Consider the following 24,021-nt stretch of genomic DNA (forward strand, 5'->3'; position numbering starts at 1 on the left):
TGTTTTTATACCATCTTCCATGGGATTTGCATTAACAGAAGTTTATTCATCAGTAGTTGTGCTGTTTACTTGTTGATTATCAGCATCCATGCTGCATTTTGTTTATGTGCCACGTACGACTATATTTTCTAGTACTACTCTCAGAATTATTGTTTTTATAGCTGTAGAGCTGAGAAATAGTCCACCTATAATTATTATTAGGAAATTTGATCAGATCACTGTGTTACAACACTTCTCATGTAAGGCTGGCCTAAGGGATTTAAAAGTCTTTAAAAGTGAAGTAAATGCACAAATTAAATTGAAGATTCTTATAAAAATTTCCTTGACTGATTTGTTCCAAAACATGAAATTCACTGTTCAGTAAATTTGTACAATCACATATACCCTGTAATCTATGGAATTTAAGAATTGCATATAAAGCAAGACATAAGTCTTCCTTTGTATGCATATTTGGTCATTTTGAAGAATAGCTGTAACTTCACTTTGAAAATAAGTAAATTTTGTATGTGAAGAAATGTAAATTGTTTATACCTTCAGATTTAGGACAGAATGTTAGTTTTTTTTTGACAAGCTATGATTCTCACTATCCACCTCTTATAAACTCCTTATCTTAAAAGCATTATGTTCCTTTAAAGGAGCAGCAGAGGTTTGATCATATACGGAATGAAGTCACACGTCTGCTACAGTTAGGACAGTGCCCAACCTGTAAAAGTCAGGGAGTATCAGGCTTTTTATCTGAAGTTGCTGTTCAGCCTAGCATTGGAAGACTACCTGGAGATGGAGGGGAAGGGCAGACTAGTTTCAGTAAACTGGAGATAGCCCATGCAGTAAGTACAGTGTAGAATGTAGAATATACTTTTTAATAGCTATTAATTTTTTCAAATAGCTGTTGATTTTTTCATAGCTAAACCATCAATCACACTGAGTCCATATTTTAAATATGCCCAATCTGAAGTCTTGAAGATAAAAGAAGTAGGAAAGCTAAAAGTTACTCTTCATAAATGAGCACCTGTGCACCATTGGATGACAAGAATTATGCAGCTCATTCTGTTGTGTGTCCTTGGACTAAGCAGCCCGGAGTTTCTTTGTTTTGTGCTCATATTAACTCTGTAATTCCATACATGTATGCTATTCATTTCTATTGTGATGTGAAAATAATTGAGTCTTTTGATTTAATTATTTTCACATCACAGTAAAAATGATGCAAGAGTTAATGGTGAAAGGCAAGTTATTGATTTATTCAGTTTTAAAGTGCACACAGTTCTAGTTTTGTTCTTATCTTGATACTTCGGGTAATTTGTACTACTTCATTCAATTTTTCTCTGAGAATACTACGTAGTTATATCTTGTGTTACCTCTGATTGGTATCTGTAATAATTAGTTACTTGTCATTCCTACAAGAGTACAAACTTTCAGCTTTTATATAGATATACCTCAGTATATCCATATGAAAGTTGGATATATCCATATAAAAGGTGGTGTAACATTTAAAGAGACATCTATGAATTGTTATATTATCATGTATATGCATACTCATCAACCTATGCAAAATGTCCTTGAACTATTACATTTTTTTCCTAAAAGTACATTTCCTTGCAGGTTAATATGTCACCAGCATCAGTTCTTGCACGCCTTGCTGCTGCTCGTCAACATGAAAATGTAGAAAGAGAGAAAAGGCTTTTACAACTGTCTGCCTTGGAATCATCTTGACATTGGTTAAACATTAGTTTTTATTTTTATATTTTCATAAATTCAGTTCTGCATACTAATGATAATGACTATTAGGTGTGTCAGGGAAACAACAACATTGCCTACTTACTGGAACTGTCATTTCAGTGTACGTATTGTAGATTGAATCTTGAAGGAAGAATGAATCTTGGAAAGACAAAATCTTGTTCACCAGCTTCACTGGGTAAGTTCCTCATTGGACTAGCAGGTTACATGCTCACCTACTGATTTGGTAGTCCATGTTTTCTTCCCCATTTTGCCAGCGCAGAATCAAAGGAATTTATTTCTGGTGATTAGAAATTCATTTCTCAATGTAATGTAATGTTTCGGATCCCACAATAAGCTGTAGGTCCTGTGCTAAGTAACCAATTGGTTCCTAGCCACGTAAAAAATATCTAATCCTTCGGGCCAGCCTTAGGAGAACTGTTAATCAGCTCAGTGGTCTGGTTTACTTAACTGGATGATTTTCTTGAAAAGTGGGTTAAATCCAGTAACTGTAACTCTTTTTGTTAATCCATCAAGGGTTCATTTTTCTTATATGGTTTGTATTGAATTCTTGCTTTTATTTAAGTAACTTACCAAGCAATTACATAGCTATAGTTTCCACTCATATGGCCACTTAAAATAACAATTTTGCGGATAGTGCTTCAATAGTTTGTGTAGGTAACAGCCTGTCCCACTGATGGCATTGGAACGACCTAGCAGACAATCTTCATTCTTTTCCAGCCATCCTTGGTGGCAACACTGGGTCTGACGGTAGCTTTAGTAGTTATATTCTGGTTATTTTACTAGATTCCGATGGAGGCTTCTTTGAATTAACCATCGGAATGCGTATATTGTAGCCTTCAAGCTGAAATCTTTCAGGATGAACTTTTCCATATTTTATTTTTTTAGTTGATACAGCTCAGTCATCAGCAAACTGCAGTAAACAACATCGTTTGCACTTATGGTTTGTTTACTGGTTAGGCTACTGGCAGTGCTAATACTAATAGTTTTGCCTTAAAAGTAATTCTCAGATGTTATGACGTTACATTGTAAAAGTAAATTGTTGTATTACACCTTTTCATAAGGCCATAACTTTGACAATTTATGAATTAATTTTTTTATTATAAACTCTTAGCAAGCTGATGATGATAGTTTTGTTTTTAAAAATGATTCTTGAGTGTTACAACTCCATTATAAAAGTAATTGGTCTATGTTAATTTTTTTCATTTGGCCATAAATTTTGCAATTTATGAATTATTTTATGGCCTTAAAATGATAGTTTTGCTTAAAAGTATTTCTCCGATTACGGCATTCAATCATCAAGTAACTTGTGTATGATATGCCTCCTCTTTATGCATTAACTTTTGCTTGAGGTTCACCTGGCATCAAGTTTAGAGGTTACGGCATCTGCAACTCCCAGCAGCTCGACTGGCACCAGGAATATTTATACCTCCATGAGCTACCATGGCTAACTTGGCCATATCTACAGACTGGTGTCAGCTGCAGTTTGTTGCTAGCTATAGAGCTTCTTGAACTTCGAGCTGCTAGCTCGCCTGGTGCCAACTACAAGTCTGGCCCCAGCTATAGAGCTCCAGCGCCCAGAGTTTCGCGCTCCCCTAGTGCTCACCTCATATGGCACCAGCTACAGTCTGGCTGCAACTTTAGAGTTTATGGTATCCACGAACTCCTGGTAGTTTGACAGGTGCCCAGTTCACCTGACACCCAGCTCACCTAGCACCAGCGATATTTATACCAATCCGTGAGCTTCCACGGCTCACCTGGCACCAGCTTAACAGTGTTTAAAATTCTGGTATACCACAGGATAGGGACTGGCATGGTATACCAAGAGAAAGCATAGGATTTTCTCCTGTCTTTGCACCTTGTAGCGAGGTATAAAATTTTTAGGAGCCAGTAGGTACAAAGTACCTGAAGCTCCGACCACTCTTAGTGGATGGGTTGTGGTATTTCAGTGTAGGTGACAGTGTTTCTGGTTGTTTTTTATGTTGGTACTGCACCGAGGGCAAGGGCACCTTTTAAAAGATTTGCTAGCTATCAGATAACTCCTTGACTGCATAATTTCCACTGATGCTTTGGTAGCCATTGGAATACTCCATCACTACAAAACTCCTACTTGAGTAGAGGCGACTCTTGGTTTTACTACCACGCCCCTATAAATCAAGTTGAAGAACAACCAGTTGCAGTTTTATACTGCAGGCTCTTGTAACTGATAAGGAACAACAAGCATTATATTCAATTGCTAGCAACTTTTCTATTTCAAATTCATTACATGACTTAATGTTTTGGAGTAGAATACTATGTCCATGTAACCGACCTACTGTCAATGTGGGATTCAGCTGTATAATTACTTGGTAAGTTACATATATAAAAATGACATTTTTATAATAAAATAAAATTGTATATATATACTTACCAAGTAATTACAGAATTGGAGCCCACCCTCCTCCCCTCTGATGGACGGAAGGCATAAAGCAAATGAGGATTGTCTGCTAGGTTGTTCCAATATTCTTTTAGTGGGATGGGCTGTTACCTGCACAAACTATATTGAAACAAAATTTTGATTTTAAGCTGCTGTACAAGTGGAAACTATAGCTATGTAATTACTTGTAAGTACAGTATACGTATATGAGATTTATTGTAAAAATGTCTTTTTTCAACATTACAAGTGATTAAGTAAAGTTCGTAGAGTACCTCAAGATTAGTTTAGCCCCAGATTTCATAATACACTGTATCAATGGTGGAGTAATAGTTTTTCTAGTCATATTTAGTGAATAAATTCAATATTTTTACTTAACATTGCTCATTCATAATTTAAAAAAAACAGGTTTTGACATAGGAAAAACCTATTTTTGGTAGTCGCTGTTGCGTCCTCAAAGGATTTACCCTTCCATGGGACGTTGGTACATGGGACAGCAACTATGCTATAAAAAATTATGGTTTTTCATTGGTCTTTCTAAATTAGGCAATCTTGATCAGCCATAGATGCATTTGTACACGAAGGACGACCAGCAGTGAAACCCTTCTAACCTTGTGTTAATGTTATCAATCAAGATTAAATTCTTTTCCTTATATGACAAGCAAATATGGGAGAGAAAGTCAGTACTCTGTAGAGCTTAATTTCTTATTTTTTTCCATCACTTTTTATACTTTCTTCATATGGTATTTCCTTATGTACATTTGACCTTCTCAACTGTATACATACCAGTTATCCAGGTATACAGGGTTTACATTCAGAGAAAATTGAGTCTGAAGGAACCACCTGGCCCAATAGAAGGTTAGTTTTAATTTAGCTTGTTAGTTGAGTTTTGAGGATATGAAGTGTTTTTTCTTAAGTGTCCATATTTTTGGATTTTTATTATATAGTATTTAGTATAGCATGAGTACGTATATAACTATGGAACACTTTTTTTTTTATGGAACATTTTTTTTTACCATTCTCATGATCTTGCCTTATATCCTTAGTATTTGATGGTATAAGCAAGGCACTGTTATTGGTAAGACTGATCTTGTGCTGCTAATTCTAGACCTTTTAATTTTTCCTCTTTTACATATTGTTTCCTGCGGTAGCTTTTAACACAGCATAATCACAGATCATCAGCTCTCATACATTTGATTTCTGACTGCATTAACTTGACAAAAAAGTTAAATTTTAAAACTCACTGTTTACTCAGCCACATACTGTATAATTCCAAGAAATTTAGTTCACACCACACCACAGAAAAATACAATTTTTGGGGGAGGAATGATTACGCCTCCTGCTTCTGTAATGGCGTATTAATTTTCTTGAGATAGAGCAAATATTGTATCAAAATTATTGTTTTAGTCAGTTTCCATTGGCAACACATGGAGGTTGGATTTCCTTGACATTCTCTAGTCATCATTAGTTGACTTACTTTATACCAAAGGTCCATTTAGTAATTGAATTATTTATATAATGTATAGCATTGTCTGTTCGAAACAGTAATTAAGGGAAAATTTGCAAATTTATAAATAAAATTACTTTTTGTTGAAGCCTATTAGTTTTAACCCTTGCCAAGAATTTCTAGGTGTCCATTATTTTTAAGTGTATGTTAATTTCTATCCTATTTGAAGACCATCAGCATGCGGGGAAGAGGAATGCAGAACATGAAAATTTGGTGCATTGCTTCAGGCAAGAAATCAATTGCTGTACTAAAGCTGTGCAAAGAAAATTGTTGAAGTGAATAGGAAACTGAACAGCGCATGTATTATGATTTTGTGTGACTGCAGAAAACTAAATATTAGTACACCACACACAGAGGTGAGAAAATGTCTGCCAATTGCAGAATTGTAAGGCTAATAAACCCAAACAAAGAAAATCAAGAACATCGTGCCTCTTAACGGAGATCGGACTCTATACAGCAAAGGGAGAAAAGATGTCCATGATATTTCTAAGGTACTAGTACGTACTTGCCCAATCAACCACAGCTCAAGTAATAGAACTAGGTACCACTCTTGCAGCTGGGCTGATTTTATTATCGGTGGTTGCCAAGAGGCTTGCAAAGCTGTGCAAGGCATCTTGAATATGGAGAGGTTCTACTTTGGCTAGTTCAGGACATGACAGGGCAGCTGAAAAAACCTTGCTACCCAAATGATTTCAAGAATTGCATTGGACTTCCTTTTTATATGGGGACTTTTGTTGTATTACAAAGTTTGGGTGAGGATTTTTAAGAAGCATGAGTGTTGATGTGGAGACTCGTGAAGTTCCCAGAGCTACTGAACAAATTGTTCAATGCCAAAGAGAAGTCTGCTCCAGGATTCAAAGCAGGTAAGAAATATATCATTTCTGTTTTTTTCCAGCACAGAAAATTTTTAAAGCTGATCCTTCTCTTTTTTATCATTCAGAAAATAAAACTCTAAGGAATGGATGATGACAGAAATTAAGCAGAGCATCATGGTTAGCTTTGTTTTGTTGGCCTTTGAATGGTACACCAGACAATAATCCCCAACCAATTTCTTACTCTAGGTAAGGCTCCTTTATCTCAAGCTTTAGAAGACCCTTGACTAGATTTTAGTTGAAAGAAATACAACAATAAAAATGCAGTCAGTTATACTGTAGGTGCTTTGGACAAGCTGCGAACAAGATTAATCGAAAGGAAGGCATGTGTGGAAGTCATCCACAATTTCAATAGTTTAATTTCAGTTGTTGAGAGCCATAAGAGAATTGTCAGTTTGAGGTGTTGATGAAGAGGAGGTTGTTGAGCAGCACTGAGTTAGTCATAGTGAGCTGCTTACCAATAAGATGATTGGTCTGATTGGATTTATGAATGCTCAACTGTAAAGCCAAGCATTGGGGCACATTTAGCCATTCATTGCTTTAGACAGTGCAAAGAAATGCAAAAGTAGTTGACATGGTTGGATTGCAAGATTGGAGAAAGGAAGCAGAATAGAGGTAAAGTAAAAGGCTAAAAAGTGGTTGCAGCCAGGGGCTGAAGGGATGCTGCAAATAACCTTTAGAAGTGCCTATAATGCCCTACATGAGGTCCACTGATGGCACTACTTCCCTACAGGGAAATACATAAGTAGTTCACAGCAATTAAGCAAGAGCATGCAGAGTGAACAATGGATTTTTAGTGATGGGGCAAACAATACTGTTATATATAATTCTCCTGGAGCATCCTTCAGTGATTATAAAAAAAAACTTTACTAATTATATTGAACTTGTTTTAGAATGAGCACTTCCAAGTGTGGCACACTAATTTTTTACATACTATGCTTCCATGAATCTGATGAGATGCTAGAAAACATGCCTGGACCTCTTCCATTCACTGCCTCTTCACTTGCACATTTTGACTATATGTACTGTTCAGTATCAATCCAGAGCCTCTCTATGTCAGTTGCATTTCTCAGGGGCTACCTTTCCTTCACTCTCTCCCTGGTCCATGTTCTTAGCAATCACAAAAATTTGATTTCCCCTTTATCATCAAATGGTAGCTCTTAGCAATGAAGATGAATAGCCTATTAATTTTAGGGGAGGGAGAAATTACCAATGACTTCATCTGAATTTGACACATCAATACAGTGCAGTAAACCCCCATATTCGCGGACTCACAATTCACGAATTTTTCTACAGACCATATATACCCATTATTTCTTGGAAAATTTGCATATTCTCAGTATTTTTCACTGAGAAATATTCACAAATTACTGTATTTTTATATTTTCGTGAGTATGTAATCCACTTTTTGGGATAAAACTATTAAAATACTCTGTATGCATTTATAGAGTGGTTTCAAGTATTTGCAGATTTCAGCTATTCATGGGTGAGTCGGGTACCCATTCCCTGTGAATGCGGGGTTTACTGTCCAGTGGAACCCCAGTTTTCGTACATAATCCGTTCCAGAATCTCCCACGAAATCCAAAACGTAGGAAAACAATAATTTCCATGAGGAATAATGTGAATACAATTAATGCGTTCCAGATCCCCAAAAATTATTTTTAAATATACATTTTATAGGGAATAAATAGTTTTACATACAGAAAACAATGAGAAATAATTACAAATGACTAATGAAATGAATAAATACACATTAAACATCATTCTTACTTTTATGGAAAACACTTGTTAGCATATGGAAGACGGAGAGGAGGGGAAAGGAAGGAGGAGAGGTTATTGTTTGGGGTTACTTCTCTTGTTTTTTCCCAGCACTATCTGAGGTTACTTCCCCACTTCGCTTTTTACTGGCACTAGGACCAGCTTGAAAGTTACTGGACCCCTGTCGCACAAAAAAAACTGTCCAGAGACGTTTGTTTCAGGCGTTTCTTTAAAAGTTGCCTAAATTTAAACACGGCATTTTCGTTATGGCAAGTAGAAAATGTGGTATCCAGGTTATGCTCGACCTTATTGCAGCATTTGACACAGTTGACCACAATCTGCTGCTTGAAGACCTGACAGCAGTAGACGGTGAAAGTGATGTACTCAAATGGTGTAGTGGTTATATCAAATGTGGAATCAGAAAAGGAAGACCTAAGAAGAGGAGGAGTGCCCCAAGGCAGCGTCCTGGGTCACTGCTATTTGGCATTTGTGCAATTCAATTATCTAGAATTCTAAACAAGCACAAGGTTTGGTATAAACAGTATGATGATGATACTCGGTTCTATTTTCCTCTGGACAGTGAAGAAGATACCAAAGATCGATGGTATGGTGAAGTTCAGGAGGTTTTAAACAAAGTACCAGTGCACGATATGCTGATAATATAAGGAGATATGAATGCTAAAGTAGGTAAAGAAATAGCAGCTTTTATGGGAACTATAGGCACACATAGCTTACATGAAAATAGTAATGACAATGGGATTAGACTGGCAACACTAGCCACAGAATACAACTCTCTTCCCAGACAAAGATTAAAATGGATAGAGAATAGGGGAAATGCAGAGAGGAGAAGGATATATACAGAGGCAAGAAATGAGGCATGCTGCACTAACAGAAGGAAGAAAAGAATGCTTATCGATAGGGAGTTGGAAGAGGTTGAGAGCAACAGCAGACGAGGAAATGTGAGGGCCGAGTTCCGTGGTATAAATAAAATTAGGAAGGGATACCAGGCCAGACTAGGAATGGTGCGCAGTAGATATGGCGATCATTTAGTAGATAGAGAGGAAATTGAAGAGAGATGGGTAGAACATTTTAGAACCTTGTTAAATAGAACAGCACTTCCTGAACAGCCTGGGGAGAATGGAGAAATTATATTGGGAGAGGATGTTGAGGATCCAACCACAGAGGAAATTCTAGAAATAATAAATCACCTAAAGAATAATCAGTCTGATGGCATTGACGAAATTAGTGCAGAACTACTGAAGTATGGAGGAAGATAACTACAAGAAGCAATGGCAAGAATCGTGATTGGAATTTGGAGAAGAGAAGAAATGCCTGAAGAATGGGAGGAGGGAGTGTTTGTGCCAATTCACAAGAAAGGTGATAGAACGGAATGTGGAAATTATAGAGGCATTTGTCTCTTAACTGTCGGATATAAGATTGTAGCTAAGCTATTGTATAATAGACCGAAGAGACACAGTGAGACCATAGTAGGGGATTACCAAGCAGGGTATAGAACGTCTAGATCAACCATAGACCAAATATTTATTGTAAGGCAGATCCTTGAGAAATATTGGGAATATGATAAAGACTCTTGGCATGCCTTTATAGATTCTAAGCAGGCATATGACAGTATACAACGAGAGGCATTGTGGAGGATACTGAGAGAATTCAGGATACCAGAGAAGCTTATACGCCTAACAAAAATGTGTTATAGGAATATGAGAGGCAGAGTACGGATTCGAGGGGAAGTAACGGGTCCTTTTGAAGTTGACAACGGTTTAAAGCAGGGATGCGCACTGTCTACGATTCTCTTTAACCTAGTGCTGGAATGGGTCATGAGACAAACACCACAGGCTAATGGAGTACATCTTGGGGAGGCTAGGTGTGATAGATTAGTTTATACAGATGATATTGACTTTTGTGGTGAAAATATCCAGGAAATTGATAGAAAAATAAGCATTTTTAGAGAAGCTGCAAATCAAGTTGGCCTGGAAATAAATGAGGCTAAAACCAAAATCTTGAAGGTTTCAAGGCAGGAGAGGATACTGGGTAACATCAGGTGTGGAAATATGGAGTTGGAAGCGGTCGAGAACTTCAAATACCTGGGATCATCAACCGTTACAGCTGAAAATAGAGTAGAGGAAGAGGTGAAATTAAGAATAGCAGCAGCAGCCAGATGTAGTTGGGCTTTAGCCAAAGTGCTCTATAGTAATATCTTATCAAGGAGAACAAAGGTGAAGGCCTATACAACCATTATCAGACCCGTGTTAACGTATGGTTGTGAAACCTGGAGGCTGACAAAGGATCTGGAACGAAGGCTGGAAGTGTTTGAGAATGGAATCTTGAGAAGGATATGTGGACCGGTCTTTGATGCGGAGATGGGGCATGGAGAAGAAGGCATAGTAATGAACTGAGGGAAATGACAGAGGTACCCCTGATAACAGGCACGATTATGGCTCAAAGGCTGTGGTGGGCGGGGCATGTGGCCAGGGCTCATGAGGATAGACTAATAAGCAAGATTACTCGAGGACAACCAGAGGGCAGACGACCTCCAGGAAGACCCCGCATGAGATGGTCTGATAACATAAAAAGGAACATGACAAAGCTTGGCGTGGATGGTCCAGGGGATTGGTGGGATGTTGCACAGGACCGTGGTCGTTGGAAACTTCTTGTAGCGGCAGCAAAGAGCCATGGAGGCCCGCAGCCAGTGGAGTGAGTGATTTTCCTCTGGAAACGGTAGAAGATGCCATTAGTAAAATTTATGCATTAATAAAAGATATATATATAAAAAAATGGATGTCGGCGAAGAAATTTGGATCTGATGGTGCTCTACGAAAATATGAACACTTCAAAAGAATAACTTTACTATTGGCTCGTTATCCATTAACATTGTAGGAGCATTGAGGAACTTAGGAGTATTTGTTGATAACAAATTGTCGATGAAAAATCATACATTGTAAAAATCTTTAACTATGATATTAAAAAAATTGCATTTAAACGAGGATACTCTGAAAACAGCAATTTGTAACCAGATACTTTCGATGGTTGACTACTGCAAAGTTATATCCTACGGTCTCCGTAACTACCTACTAAGAAAACTGCAAGGAGTACAAAGTGGACCCGTATATTAATAAAAGGATTACGTTATGATGACAAAATAACCCAGCACTAATTGAGCTAGATTGGCTCCAAGTAAAAGCAAAAGTATAATACCAAATATTTCTTACGTTCTTTAAAGCACTGAAATATGGTGAACCAACATATCTAAGGGACTGCTTAAGCTTTCCTAGATCTGAAATGGATATTGTGATCAGACATGCATGGGGAAGTATATATGCCATTTAAACCTAGAACAAATTGTAAGTCAGACGAGAGAGCATTTGAATATTGGCCAACAAGACTGTACGACAAAATACCGCCCGAAGTGAAGATCATAAAAGAGGAAAGCAAATTTAAAAGATAACCAAAGACTCCTATTTTGCAGGAGCTACAATACTGACGAGAAAACACTAAAAGACAATTATAAAATAAAAGAAGCAACTTGTTTTGAAAACATACAAAGGCCAGCCAGAGAGGGAATCATCCTTGTGGAGGGCTGTACATAAAACCAAACCACATGAAACAAAGTGGTTGGTATGGTATTAGCATCCCACCTCGGTGGTCGCGGGTTCGATTCTCGGCCATTCCATTGAGGAGTGAGAGATGTGTATTTCTGATGATAGAAGTTCACTCTCGACGTGGTTCGGAAGTCACGTAAAGCCGTTGGTCCCGTTGCTGAATAACCACTTGGTTCCATGCAACGTAAAAGCACCATAACAAACAAACAGGTAACATGAACACAAAAAGAGAAGAAAGAAAATGTTTTGGACTTAGAGTCATGCATATTTGCTGATTGCGGAACAAAGCTAGGCCCAGGACATGATAAGTAGTTATCAAAAATGAAATAAAGTAATGGAAACGCTTTGATGAAATCAAACATGCCAATATTGAAAGGCGCTATTATAGGCGTCGTTCCTATGATGGCATATATAAGGGAAAGGAAGCAAGAAAATGCAATAATGACGCATCGAAAGAAGAGTGGGAAAAGTACCCTTTACACTCTGGACAAATTGCACTATAATGATCTCAGTGACCATGATCAAGCAACACGGATAGGCCAGGCACAGGGGTTACTGCTGATCAACAACGCCTCTTAATAGGTGGGCCATCAACTCAGCGACTACAGGATAACGTTAGATGCTCAAAATGACCTTTCCAAAGAATGTGGAGAGGCTAAAAGAGAAGGTATTGTACGTATTTCAAAAGTGATTTTGTTAACATAGGTGGCATGAAATGAAAACATGACTTTTTTTATTAGAAGTTCTTGAAAAGTCATAGCCTTTCAGCAGTAATTACCGTTACAGACACATACTTGAAAGAATTAGACCAGAAGTAGGTTTCAGAATGTTGGTTTAGACTTAATAAAAGTGGTGACAGATATGAGTGTTATTAGAAGAGTTATCAAGTGTGACATTGTAAATAAAAACTAAACAGTGTCAAAATGTGTTACAGAGGAAACTGAGAAGAAAAGTGGCACCTTTGATCGACTGAGAAAACCTGTTGACACGCGTCTAAGCACTAGGTAATATTTCTATGAAAGATAATCCAAATTGTTACTATTTGCCCCATAGTGCTTCGATGGGCAGCCATTAGGCAACCACTTATAGGCCAAAAGTGTTTCCCGGGTGGGAACACCTCCTCTCTGGGGGAAACAGTTCTGCTTTAACAGCCATTTGCCCAAAAGTGGTTCTGAAGAAGCACGGTAGGCAGTCATTGAGAAGCTTGTGCCACTTTGACACCTGCCCCTCGGGAAACACTTCTGGCCTAATGACAGCTGACTCTTTACCCAACAGTGCTCCTGGACCTGAAGAAGCACTCGCGCGGTGGGCAACCCTTAGGCAACCAGCTGTTGGACAAGTGTTTCCCCAGGTAGGCATATATCCCCCATCGCGTGACTGTCTTCTGAGGAAACACTTCTGGCCTAACAGATGAGTGTTTGACCCAAAGATTATCCTTGGTCAGGTCACTTTCCTTTGGTATCCTAGCAGTGACTTCCATTTTGCAATAATTAGGGTTTGTTTCTTCATTGCATAGTTCAGAAAAACATCCTAGTTAGTCTTGTTTACGCTAGAATCGCCACAGCAGGAAGTTTATCATAACTCATTGCTTTACATCTCCCAAGTTTCTCGATTACCAATTCAACTAAAAAAAAATAAATAATTCATTCAGACGACACTGAAGCCTTCTTCAGTTTCTGGTATGTAAATATAATCTCTCACATTTCGTAGTCATCATTATTGTCTTTTAATTCCATCCCCTGTGCCAACACAATTCAATTTAGTATTAAGAAGTATGTTTTCCACCGCTGTGACGTTCAGTCATTTATAGAATTAATATAAAGTTATTCCTATTCTTATGACACATATTTTACGAGTGTTTTAGAATTTCAAAATACTTCATTACTGGACATCGTACAACTGCTTCAGTAGAGCCATCCACCGATTGACCTTAGGTTTTGTCGTATTCAAGTTTATGAACCAAACATTTTACAAGATTTACGAACACCCAAAGCCACTGGCGAAAATTAGTGACCCTACCTTTCTCAATTTTGCGCATATAGAGAGAGCTAAACAGAATTTCTGTCGATTTTTAGCAATTTTATTAAGAAGGAACGCGTGAAACCATCACTATCTTAGGAGTGTTATCATGATCAAAATGATAATTAACATATATGAGTAAGTATATTTGACAGTTTATGATTAAACGCAGTCAACTAAATACGTATTTTTTAGGACCTCTGGACTTTGCGAGTTAGTTTTCAACACTGGGGAAATGATAGTCTTAATTTTAAAGTATAAGTAATTCTTTTTAAGATTTTATTGTACAACTCGAACATCAACGCTTTAATCCGTTTTGCCTATAATAGTTTTTTTTTATAATTGTTCCAGTTGAAAACATGTCCATGAATAGTTTATGGTCATGCAGATTTTAACTTAATTATGTTCTTCATAGTTTATAGACTTACTTAGTTTACATTATAAAAGAAACTTTTTGCCATTCACTGGTCTCGTACATCCACACATCTGCATTCTATTCCGTGAAAACTAACTTATTCTCAAAAGACTGGATTGTTTCACTTCAAAACATTATAAGATCAAGATTAGTTAATGGACAAGAATTTGCAATATTTTCTGAGAGTATAGTATTAATAAATTATAAAAATGAAAATATTACTAAAAATTAATAAAGTAATGATTTACATATGAAGTAGGCAACGAAACGCACACAATTTTAATCTTTCTTTACAGAACGTAGCCATAATGACAAACATGTTTAAGTTCAGCTACTAACAAAACACACTCTAATTCCTGCCCCTGGATTACCACGTGACCAAAACGGACCAATTGACGCTCAGGACTCCTACGGTCACGTGACGTATATTGACCAATCATCTCTTGAGCTTTGTAGCCACCGCCAAGATCGTCTTCCCGAGTGTCGAACTAAAATGTCCACCGAATTGGCCGTAAAATTGAAGAATTGAAAAGGCCGGTCACAAGACCTCCGTTAAGCTACGTATGTGACTGAAACCGTTATAAACTCATGGTTAATGACTTCTACTTGAAATCTGATCTTAGCAAATAGAAAAGATGTGATTCGCTCGCCATTTTAAGAGGTCGGAAGGCCGAAGTTGGTGGTTGTTATTGTAGGTCTTTTCGAGTGATTTGGGGCCAGATTCGACCACTTTTAGGTTGTCATCCGCAGCCGAGAAGATATACCAGCCATGACGCAAAACCAGCAGAACATAACGACGTTGCTCATCCCCGATCCCAACGGTAATTTAATCCGTTATGTGTTTTGAATTTCTCTTCGACTGTCATTGAAAATGGGAGCGAATGATTCCTAGATTCTCTCTTCTCGAGGTGTTCGACAATATTCTCTCATATGTCTTTTAATAACTAACAAGAGCATCGTTTAATTGAGCGAGTAATTGACCCATGAGCCATTCACTGTTATTTTATTCTCGGAGTTTTGTCAATTATACAACCTCATGCAGGGGTCAGGAACACGAACCATTTGTAAAGTTTAAGTGGTGTTTAAATCCCACTGTAGGTATCGTAGACCTGATAAACTGATTAACCTGTTATACACTTTAATTAAGATTTACGTCGTGTATACTACTGGCAGGCATTTTTCAGGGTTATCTTTAAATAGGCTAGATATGCTTACGAATATTCTTCTCTTGTCGCCGTCGAGATCTGATGGGTGAACGACCACTGGTTTTGAAGTCGTTTCAACTTTCATGAATTATATTCTATACCTATAACATAGTTCCGGCCAGTGCAATTTAGTTATGTTTAATCGAGGGTCAGAACTTAGTCAAAGCTTTACCCTTTTGTCACATAGGCTAGTCCAGCATAGCAGGCTGTTTGTTGCTCAAGATAATATTTCAATGTGGAACCTTTTCTTGTAGCCTACAGATGTATTTTGGTATGTTTAAGATGTGATTCCAATGAATTTGACGTTTCTACCCGGTTGGTGATTAGGTATTTCTCACTGGGAGACAGGGGTTTACTATGAAATTGGGAATTCCAAACTAGCCTAATAAAGTAAAAGAATATTTCCAAGCCTAACCTAGCAAAGCAGACATTCTTTGGGGAGTTATAATAATACAATCAGATCTTGCTAAACTTGAAGTACTAGGATATACCAGAAAGAAGGGTGAAATCCCTCCTGAACCTTCTTCTCTACCTGACCCAAGGCAGCATGAATATAGTTAAGAAGCAAGTTTCTTGTTTACATACTATGTTGGTTATAGGTATTTTGTCCTCTTCGTTCCACCCCCAGCAAGATTTGTCTACCCTAAGACTGGTTCCTCACTTTGGACCTTTATTCCAAGACTGGTTTCCCACTTTGATCCCCAATTCCAAAACTATGGTTCCCCACTTTGGTCTGTGTAAAAGACAGTGATTCTTACTACCTGTGGTTCCCCTCATGGGTACTTTATTCATACTAGCCTATGATTCCCTACCTTAGGCCCTATTCCAAGACTGTTTCCCCACTTTGGTTCCCTATTCCATGATTATGGTTCCCCACTTTGGTGCCCTATTCCAAGACTGATTCCCCACTTTGGTCCCTTATTCCAAGACTTTCCCCACTTTGGTTCCCTATTCCAAGATTATGGTTCCCCACTTTGGTGCCCTATTCCAAGACTGATTTCCCACTTTGTTCCCCTATTCCAAGAATGATTCCCCACTTTATTCCCCTATCTCAAGACTGATTCTCCACTTTGTTCCCTTATTCTAAGACTGATTCCCCACTTTGGTTCCCTATTCCAAGATTATGGTTCCTGAATTTGGTCCCCTATTCCAAGACTGATTCCCCACTTTGTTCCCCTATTCCAAGATTGATTCCCCACTTTGTTCCCCTATTCCAAGATTGATTCCCCACTTTATTCCCCTATCTCAAGACTGATTCTCTACTTTGTTCCCTTATTCCAACACAGATTCCCCACTTTGGTCCCCTATTCCGAGATTATGGTTTCCCACTCTGGTCCCCAATTCCAAGACTGATTCCCCACTTTGTTCCCCTATTCCAAGATTATGGTTTCCCACTTTGGTCTCCAATTCCAAGACTGATTCCCCACTTTGGTCCCCTATTCCAAGGTTATGGTTTCCCACTTTGGTTCTCTATTCCAAGAACTGGTCTCTCACTGTGGTTACTCCAAGACTATGGTTCCCCACTTTGGTCCCCTGTTCCTAGATACCAAGACAGTGATGTTCCCCCACTTTGTTCATTTAAAGATTATGGTTTTCCACTTTGGTTCCTTATTCCAAGAAGATGATTCCTCACTTTGGTTCCCTATTCTAGGATTGCAAGACTATGGTTCCCCACTTGGGTTATTTGAAGACTGTGGTTCTACATTTGGTCTATTATTCTAAGACTGTCGTTTCCTACTTATGTCCTCTATTATTGTTCAACTTGGGTGTTGTTCAGTGGAAGTGTCAAATTCAGTAAAAGCTCTCCAAAAAATATTATGAAAATCAAATGCCAATGTGCACATTTTATCCCATGAGAAACTGAAGACAAGTGCTGTAATCCGTTTAGAATTTGAACACAGTATATTTAAATGTAAATATAATGGTGTTAGGGTAGCGGTTTAATGATGTCTGAAGAGAGTTAGGTAGTTTAGTGACAGTCTAATCTAGTGACAGTACCCCTGTCCTATGTATAAAGTGTTCTAATAGAATCATCTTTGAACCAGTCCAAAATGGAAAATCTCAAATAATTTTTTTTGCCTTTTTTATTTAGATTTTTAAATGAAAGTGGTACAAACTGCAATACTAATATATAGTACCATTGGAAAGAAAATTGATAATTTTTAATAAAAAAATTATTTTAATGGAATATTTTTAAAAAGTAACTTTACCAAGTAATTACTTAGCTAATGATTAGCCTCGCCTGGCATCCTAAATAAAAAAATTCACGCTTAAGTGACTTTTGCAATTTGGGGTGACTGGTCCTGCCCACCGCAATGTCAACTTGCAAGCGACAGAAGCCGATAGCGTAGCGTCATACTTATTCATGCCTCGCAACTGGCAAGACGTCTTGCTCCTGAGTTCATATTCGCTGCCTTTTTCAGTTGCTTGCTGAAGTTGGTGATGTACCCACTTTAGTTGGTTTTTCGTATGTTGCATTCAACTTGGTTGTTTTTCCTGCATTAGTTTTTTTCTTCTGTTAGCACGAAATATTAGTATGTCTGACTCTAGTGCTTCCAGTCTTCGCTATTGTAGTGAAGGCTGCAAGACTAGTTTGACCAAGCTGTGCTATGATGCACACACCAGGTGCAGTAGGTGTATGTAGAAGACAGGTGTGTATGAAAGAGCTTACCTATGGTGAGTGTAAGGAGTGGGATGATAGCAGGCTGAAGTTTTTAGAATCTCACCTAAATAGGTTAGAAAAGAACAAGATCAGGAAGGTGGCTGCTAGAGCCAAAAGTAGGGCTACTGTTAGTAGAGACTTCCCCTAGGCCTAAGACAGACTCTGGTCCGCCTCTTCCTTCTACTCCTGGTAATAAACTTTCGCCTATCTTCAGCCCTCCTTCTCTCCCTTCTCCCACTCCAGTGCTCAGCTCCCGTGCTTCTGAACCTGATGCCATTGCCAGTCTAGAGTCTACAATTAACTCTTAAGTTTGATAAGTTTAATCTAGTGTTAAGTTCAGTTTCGGAGTTGGGGGCATCTCTTAGAATCCTTATGGACAAAGTGAGCAATGATAAAGTGTTAGATATAATGTCAGTGGAGGAGGTGGTTGTCCGTTATGTTGACTCCTAGACGAAGGTCACTATCTTGCTCCCTTGCACCAAGGAGAAGATATACTGGAAGTCCAAGGGAGGCTGGTGGGGTTTGCTCAAGGACTACCGCCCCCTATGTCTTTCCTGTTGTAAAGTCCCAAGATATGACCGACTGCCGTTGGAAAGGCATGTCTGTGGATGTGCGCCGATTATCATACAGTTCTTACTTGGAGTCTGATCACGGGCATCGTAGACACTATGGGAACGCACCTAGGCCATTAAAAAGGCATTGCGTGATTCTGCTCCCTAGTCCCTGATGCCAATCAAACGGCATAAAGACTCCTATGACCTAGCCCTTCCTTTGTGTAGCTCCTGTACAGTTGCCATCTCATCCATGGGTCTCACCTGTACTGCCGTCTCCCAAGGACTCCAAACATCAGAAGTTTTGTGCTAGGCACTTGTCACTTGAGCATCTGGCTAGGCGCAAAGAGAGCCCAGTCCCAGGCGTGTTCCAATCTCAGTGACCATGCACCACCACTGGCTCCCGCACCACCAGTTTTCGCTCCTGCTTCCATGATGTCTGCTTCCGCACTTGTTCAACCCGCACCTGTACCTGCTTTGGATCTGCAACTCATGGCCTCTTCTGCATCAGGACACGTAGCCCATCGGCAACAGCAGACCTTAGTTGTGGAATCAGACGACCCCTCTCTTGCACAGCTGAAGAGCCAGTTGGCAGAGATTCTGAGTGTGTCAAGGTACGTAGTTTCCTCGACTGGACGGTGGCTCATGCCAAGAAGATCAAGAACGTCACAGGGATGGTTGACTGTTTCAGCAGACATTCTGAGCATGCTTTCATGCACAGATAAGGCTGTCCGAGATGGCACGGCAGAGCTTGCGTCTCTTCACCTTCGAACTTTTGAAGAAGAGGGACCTTTGGCGTTCTTTTGCTTCAAAGGAAGTTATGGCCTCGCAGAAGGCGGCTATGCTTTTTGCGCCTCTGGACCCCTCCTATCTCTTCCCATAGGCCATGGTAGAGCAGATAACTGCAGACTTGCAGAAGAAGTCTACTCAGGTTCTCCTGACTCAATCATCACGTTCCAAGCCTTCTTCGTTGGCGCCTTTTCTTCCGAAGTTCATCTCTTCTCTCCAACAGCACCCCTTTAGTGCAAAGAGACCCCAGTCTCATCCTAGACCCCATTCCATCTTGTGCTTCCATTTAAAGTCTGTCCAGAAGCACTCCACCCCAAGTCTCAACTGAAGTAGTGAATAAGTCCTTTGTGCCCTAGTGGGAGCCAGGCTCCTCGATTTCTGGGAGAAGTGGACTCGCAGGGGAGCAGAGCCGTAGATTGTCAGGGTATTAAAGGAGGGTTACAGCAGGATGCTTAACTGCACATCTCATTTCATCCAACGTCCAGGAAGTACCTAAGGTTCAATTTTCAAGGGAGTCTGCCATTTTCTGTCCCTCTGCTTTGGTCTCTCCATGGCGCCTCAGGTGTTCTCTTGTTCTTTCTCATTTTGTCAAATGGCTTCACTTGTTAGGCATCATCATCATCAGCCTTTATTTAGATGACTGGCTTCTCTGTTCACTGCCAAAGGAACAGTGCACGAAGGACCTTGAAACAACGCTTCATCTTTCCAAAGAATAGGGAATTCTCAACTCTCGGACTTCTCAGGCTTTTCTGTTCCCAAAGAGAATTGTGAACTGCATTCAGTCAATCTCCAAGTTATTCTCTCTCCCATTGTGCTCTGCTCTACAGTGGATGAGTCTCTTCGCCATTCCATTGAGGAGTGAGAGATGTGTATTTCTGGTGATAGAAGTTCTCTCTCGACGTGGTTCGGAAGTCACGTAAAGCCGTTGGTCCCGTTGCTGAATAACCACTGGTTCCATGCAACGTAAAAACACCATACAAACAATACAAACAAAATACAGTGGATGAGTCTGCTAGGAAAGCTTTCTTCAATCGAGACCTTCGTTCATTTGGGCAGGTTACACATGAGAAATCTTCAATTCTTCCTCAAAGCCAACTGGGACAGGAGTACTTGACTGGACTCTACAGTGTTTCCTATCATGCAGGAGATAAAATCTGACCTCAAATGGTGGCTGCCAGAAAGAAGGTGCTGCAGTATTCACTAGGGAGATCCCTTCTTCCTCCCAACCCTGACCTGGACTTTTACTCGAACACTTCAGATCTGGGCTGGGGATCCCTCCTAAGGTCTCGGGAAGTCTTTGGGACATGGTCTCCAAAAGATTTGAAACCACATCAATGTCAAGGAGTTGAAGGCCATTCATCTGGACCTAAGTCAGTTCCCCTCGTATGTGTACAAGACGGTGGTTGTACATGCTGACAATACCATGGCCTTGTCTTGGATCAAGAAATGGGGGGGGACACTCATTTTCCCTTTGTCAGACTGCAAGAGAGCTACTCCTGTAGGCTCATCAGCATCAAGTAACACTCTTCACCTGCTTCATTCAGGGAAAATTGAATGTCCTGGCGGATGAGTTGAGCCGGTGGAGGCAAGTGCTTCCCACCGAATGGACTCTGGATAACAGGATTTGCTCTGACCTGTGGAGATTGTGGGACATAGCCCTAATAGACTTGTTCGCAACATCAGGGAAGAACCACCTTCCTCCCTTCTGCTCTCCAGCCCCCGGATCCTCGAGCATGGGTAATGGATGGACTGCTGATCGATTGGTTGGGCCTGTATCTTTACATCTTCTCTCCCTTCAGCATGGTAAGGGAAGTCCTGAACAAGCTTGTGGCCCACAGCAATATCTCAATGACTGGTAGCTCCATTCTGGCCCACGAAGGAATGGTTCCTGGACCTTCTTCGTCTTCTAGTAGACTTTCTACGACTGCTCCCCCAAAGACTGTGGCTACTCAGACAATCGTACTTCATAAGGTATCACCAAGGCTTGTCCATGCTCACTCTGACAAGCATCAGACTGTCAGGAAACTCGTCTGAGCTAAGGGATTTTCAAGAGCATCTGGGGAAGCTATTGGAAGATGCAGATGCCAATCTATGAGCAATGTCTACTGTAGATGGTGCTTCAGACATCACATCTCATGTTCTGAGATATCTGTATCCCAGATTACTGATTTTTTTCTTTATTTATGAACCTCTAAGAACCTTTCGTCTTCCACGATTAAAGGTTGCCGAGTAATGCTTTCCTCTGTGTTTATGCATTGTAATCTAGATCTTTCTGCAAATCAAGATCTTCATGGCCTAATGAAATCTTTCGATACTTCCAAGCAGAAGAAGTTGGCAGTGGTTTCCTGGAACCTGGATGTAGAATTGAGGTGGTTTGCGGACCCTCTCTGCGAGCTCCTCAAGTCCGCCTCTCTCAAGGATGTTTGTTCCGACACATAATACAAACCTTCTGTCCTTTAACATATGGAATTTACTTACAGCGCAGCTGGAACCGGTCGTAAGCTTTCAAACAAGGTGGTTCGGTAGTTAACTGCTTGTCTGATAGTCGGGAGTCCTACCCGACTGGAAGGTAAACATTCACTTTGCTTTCGGCCGATGATGGAGCAAGACGTGTGTTCGCCGCTCAGCCCGCCATCGTCGTTTGCTTTCGCCTTCGCTTGACGAAGTCTTTTGTGTGTGTGTGGTATATCTTTGGTAGTACTTAGAAGTGTGATTGTAAGTATTTACTGTTGGTGCCTTTTTTCATTGATGTGTTTTTTGATGTCTTGTGCTGAAATGAGCAGCTACAAGACGGAGAGACCCCCCGCCCCCCAGTCAGCTGCTGATTGTGCCCTGGCATGGAGGGCTGTAGGTGTGGGGCCTTTAGATCCCTCGAGGACGTGGACCCTCATGACCTTTGTACTCAGTGTCGAGGGCGAGAGTGCTCTCGCGCCGACACTTGTGTAATCTGTGTATCTTGGTCGGAGGAGCAGCGGGAGCGATACGAGGGGAGGAGGAAGACACGTAAGCCGGCCAAGGTGTTGTTGGAGGGCTCTCCAGCGACACCATTGGTTACGGATACGTCTTCTTCTTTCCTTCCTCCGTGTCAGCTCCCGCATATGGCTCCTCCTCCTTTGGGGGACGTGTCGCGTTCCGCTTCGTCACTCAATCAGTCAAGTGTAGAAGAGGGGGCACAGCACCCCAACGTTCAGTTGTACTCGGGGTCTTCCGTTTGCTCGGGGTGGGAGCTTCCCCCCCCCAGGCAAGTGGGAACCCTTCCCCCCCATTAACCTGAATCTTGCCTCCTCAGGTATGTCTGCTGCTACGGGTAGCGATCTCAAGCAGGTCTGGTACTCGCTGGGACTCCCGGGCACGCCAAGCATTCAGGGGCTGCTGCTTCATCTGGCTGCGAGGGGACCTGGTCCGATGACGCATGGCCTGGTGACGTCGACGTCGATGCCTGGTTATGCTGCTCCTCCCCACCTAGTTTACACCCAGCACGTGGCGATGGTGACCCTTACAGCTGCGGTCCAGGCCCCGCTGCCGTGCGGGTCGAGGAAGGAGACGACCCCGCCGCCTGGTTTTGCTGCCCTCGCCCCAGCCCCTGATTTTCGGCGCCCCAAGAGTTCCCCACTCGACCTGCCACCAGTTCCAGTTGTCATTGCCCCGGTTCCAGTTCCTGCCGTTGTGGTGTTGCTGCTCCCACCGCAGGTCCCTCCGGACAGGTGCAGCTGGGCCGTGTTGCTTCGGCAACTGCCCCAGCTCTGTCCTGGATGTAGGACCTGACAGTGGTCCTGAGAAAGCTGACGAAGAAGAGGAAGGTGTCGTCGTCTTTGTTGTCATCTTCTTTGTCGTCAGTCATCTGCAGCTGTCTCTTCCCCATCGACTTCCAAGGCCTCACAGCCGAGGAAGAAGGTAGTCCCCCCTCCCCAAGAAGTCTTGCTCAGAGACCTCTAAGGATCTGTCCCACTCCAGTGGGACTGTTTGGGGCTTCTGATGGTCCTCCTGTTCCCTCGGGAACGGGGCCCGTCTCTCCTTCCGCAAGGAGGAAGAAGACGGGGACAGGAGGGGTACCGGCTACCACCGGCACCTCTTCTCCTGGTGCCCCTCGTTCGTGAGAGGTGCCGAGTGTACGGTCGCCCACGGGTGACCGTGCAGCCAGGGTCCAGACCGCTGAGCCTGTTCACCGGCAGGACCCAGGCATGGAGCGGAAGACTGGTAGCAGTCGCTCAGGCGACTCTCGCCAGACAGGCGATCGCTTGCATGGCAATCCCCTGGTCCCCAGGGTTTGACGCGATGGACCCCCTGTCGCCAGGCCTAGTCTTGGCTGGGCCAGGTACCGTGATGTGTCGTGAGGATGGTACACGCTCCCACCGCCCCAGTGAACTCTACCGGTCTCCTGACCGTTGCTCCCACCGTGACAGGTAGCAGCTCTCCTGACGCCCGGGACTGTCGCTACCGTTCTCGGTCCAGCGGCTCTCCCCAGGGAGACCGCGCTAC

At 41.2% G+C, this 24,021-nt stretch overlaps 2 protein-coding genes and 1 long non-coding RNA gene across 3 annotated transcripts in view; 2 read left to right on the forward strand and 1 right to left on the reverse strand.

Annotated features, from left to right (window-relative positions):
* The window catches only part of LOC135212806 (transcription factor Dp-1-like), a 185,900-nt gene that overhangs the window by 73,674 nt on the left and 88,205 nt on the right, over positions 1-24,021 (reverse strand). The gene's annotated exons all lie outside the window — the stretch shown is intronic.
* Positions 638-5,737, forward strand: LOC135212620 (uncharacterized). Its single transcript, XR_010313945.1, has 2 exons — positions 638-827; positions 1,600-5,737. It is a non-coding gene; the product is annotated as an uncharacterized LOC135212620 (long non-coding RNA).
* LOC135212886 (uncharacterized) overlaps positions 14,768-24,021 on the forward strand; it is a 42,832-nt gene continuing 33,578 nt past the window's right edge. Inside the window, exon 1 of the mRNA XM_064246641.1 lies at positions 14,768-15,156. Coding sequence (XP_064102711.1) covers positions 15,105-15,156 — 52 coding nt within the window. The 5' untranslated portion in view covers positions 14,768-15,104. The remainder of the gene's footprint in view (positions 15,157-24,021) is intronic.

This window comes from Macrobrachium nipponense, chromosome 41 (genome assembly GCF_015104395.2).
Source record: "Macrobrachium nipponense isolate FS-2020 chromosome 41, ASM1510439v2, whole genome shotgun sequence".
NCBI lineage: Eukaryota > Metazoa > Arthropoda > Malacostraca > Decapoda > Palaemonidae > Macrobrachium > Macrobrachium nipponense.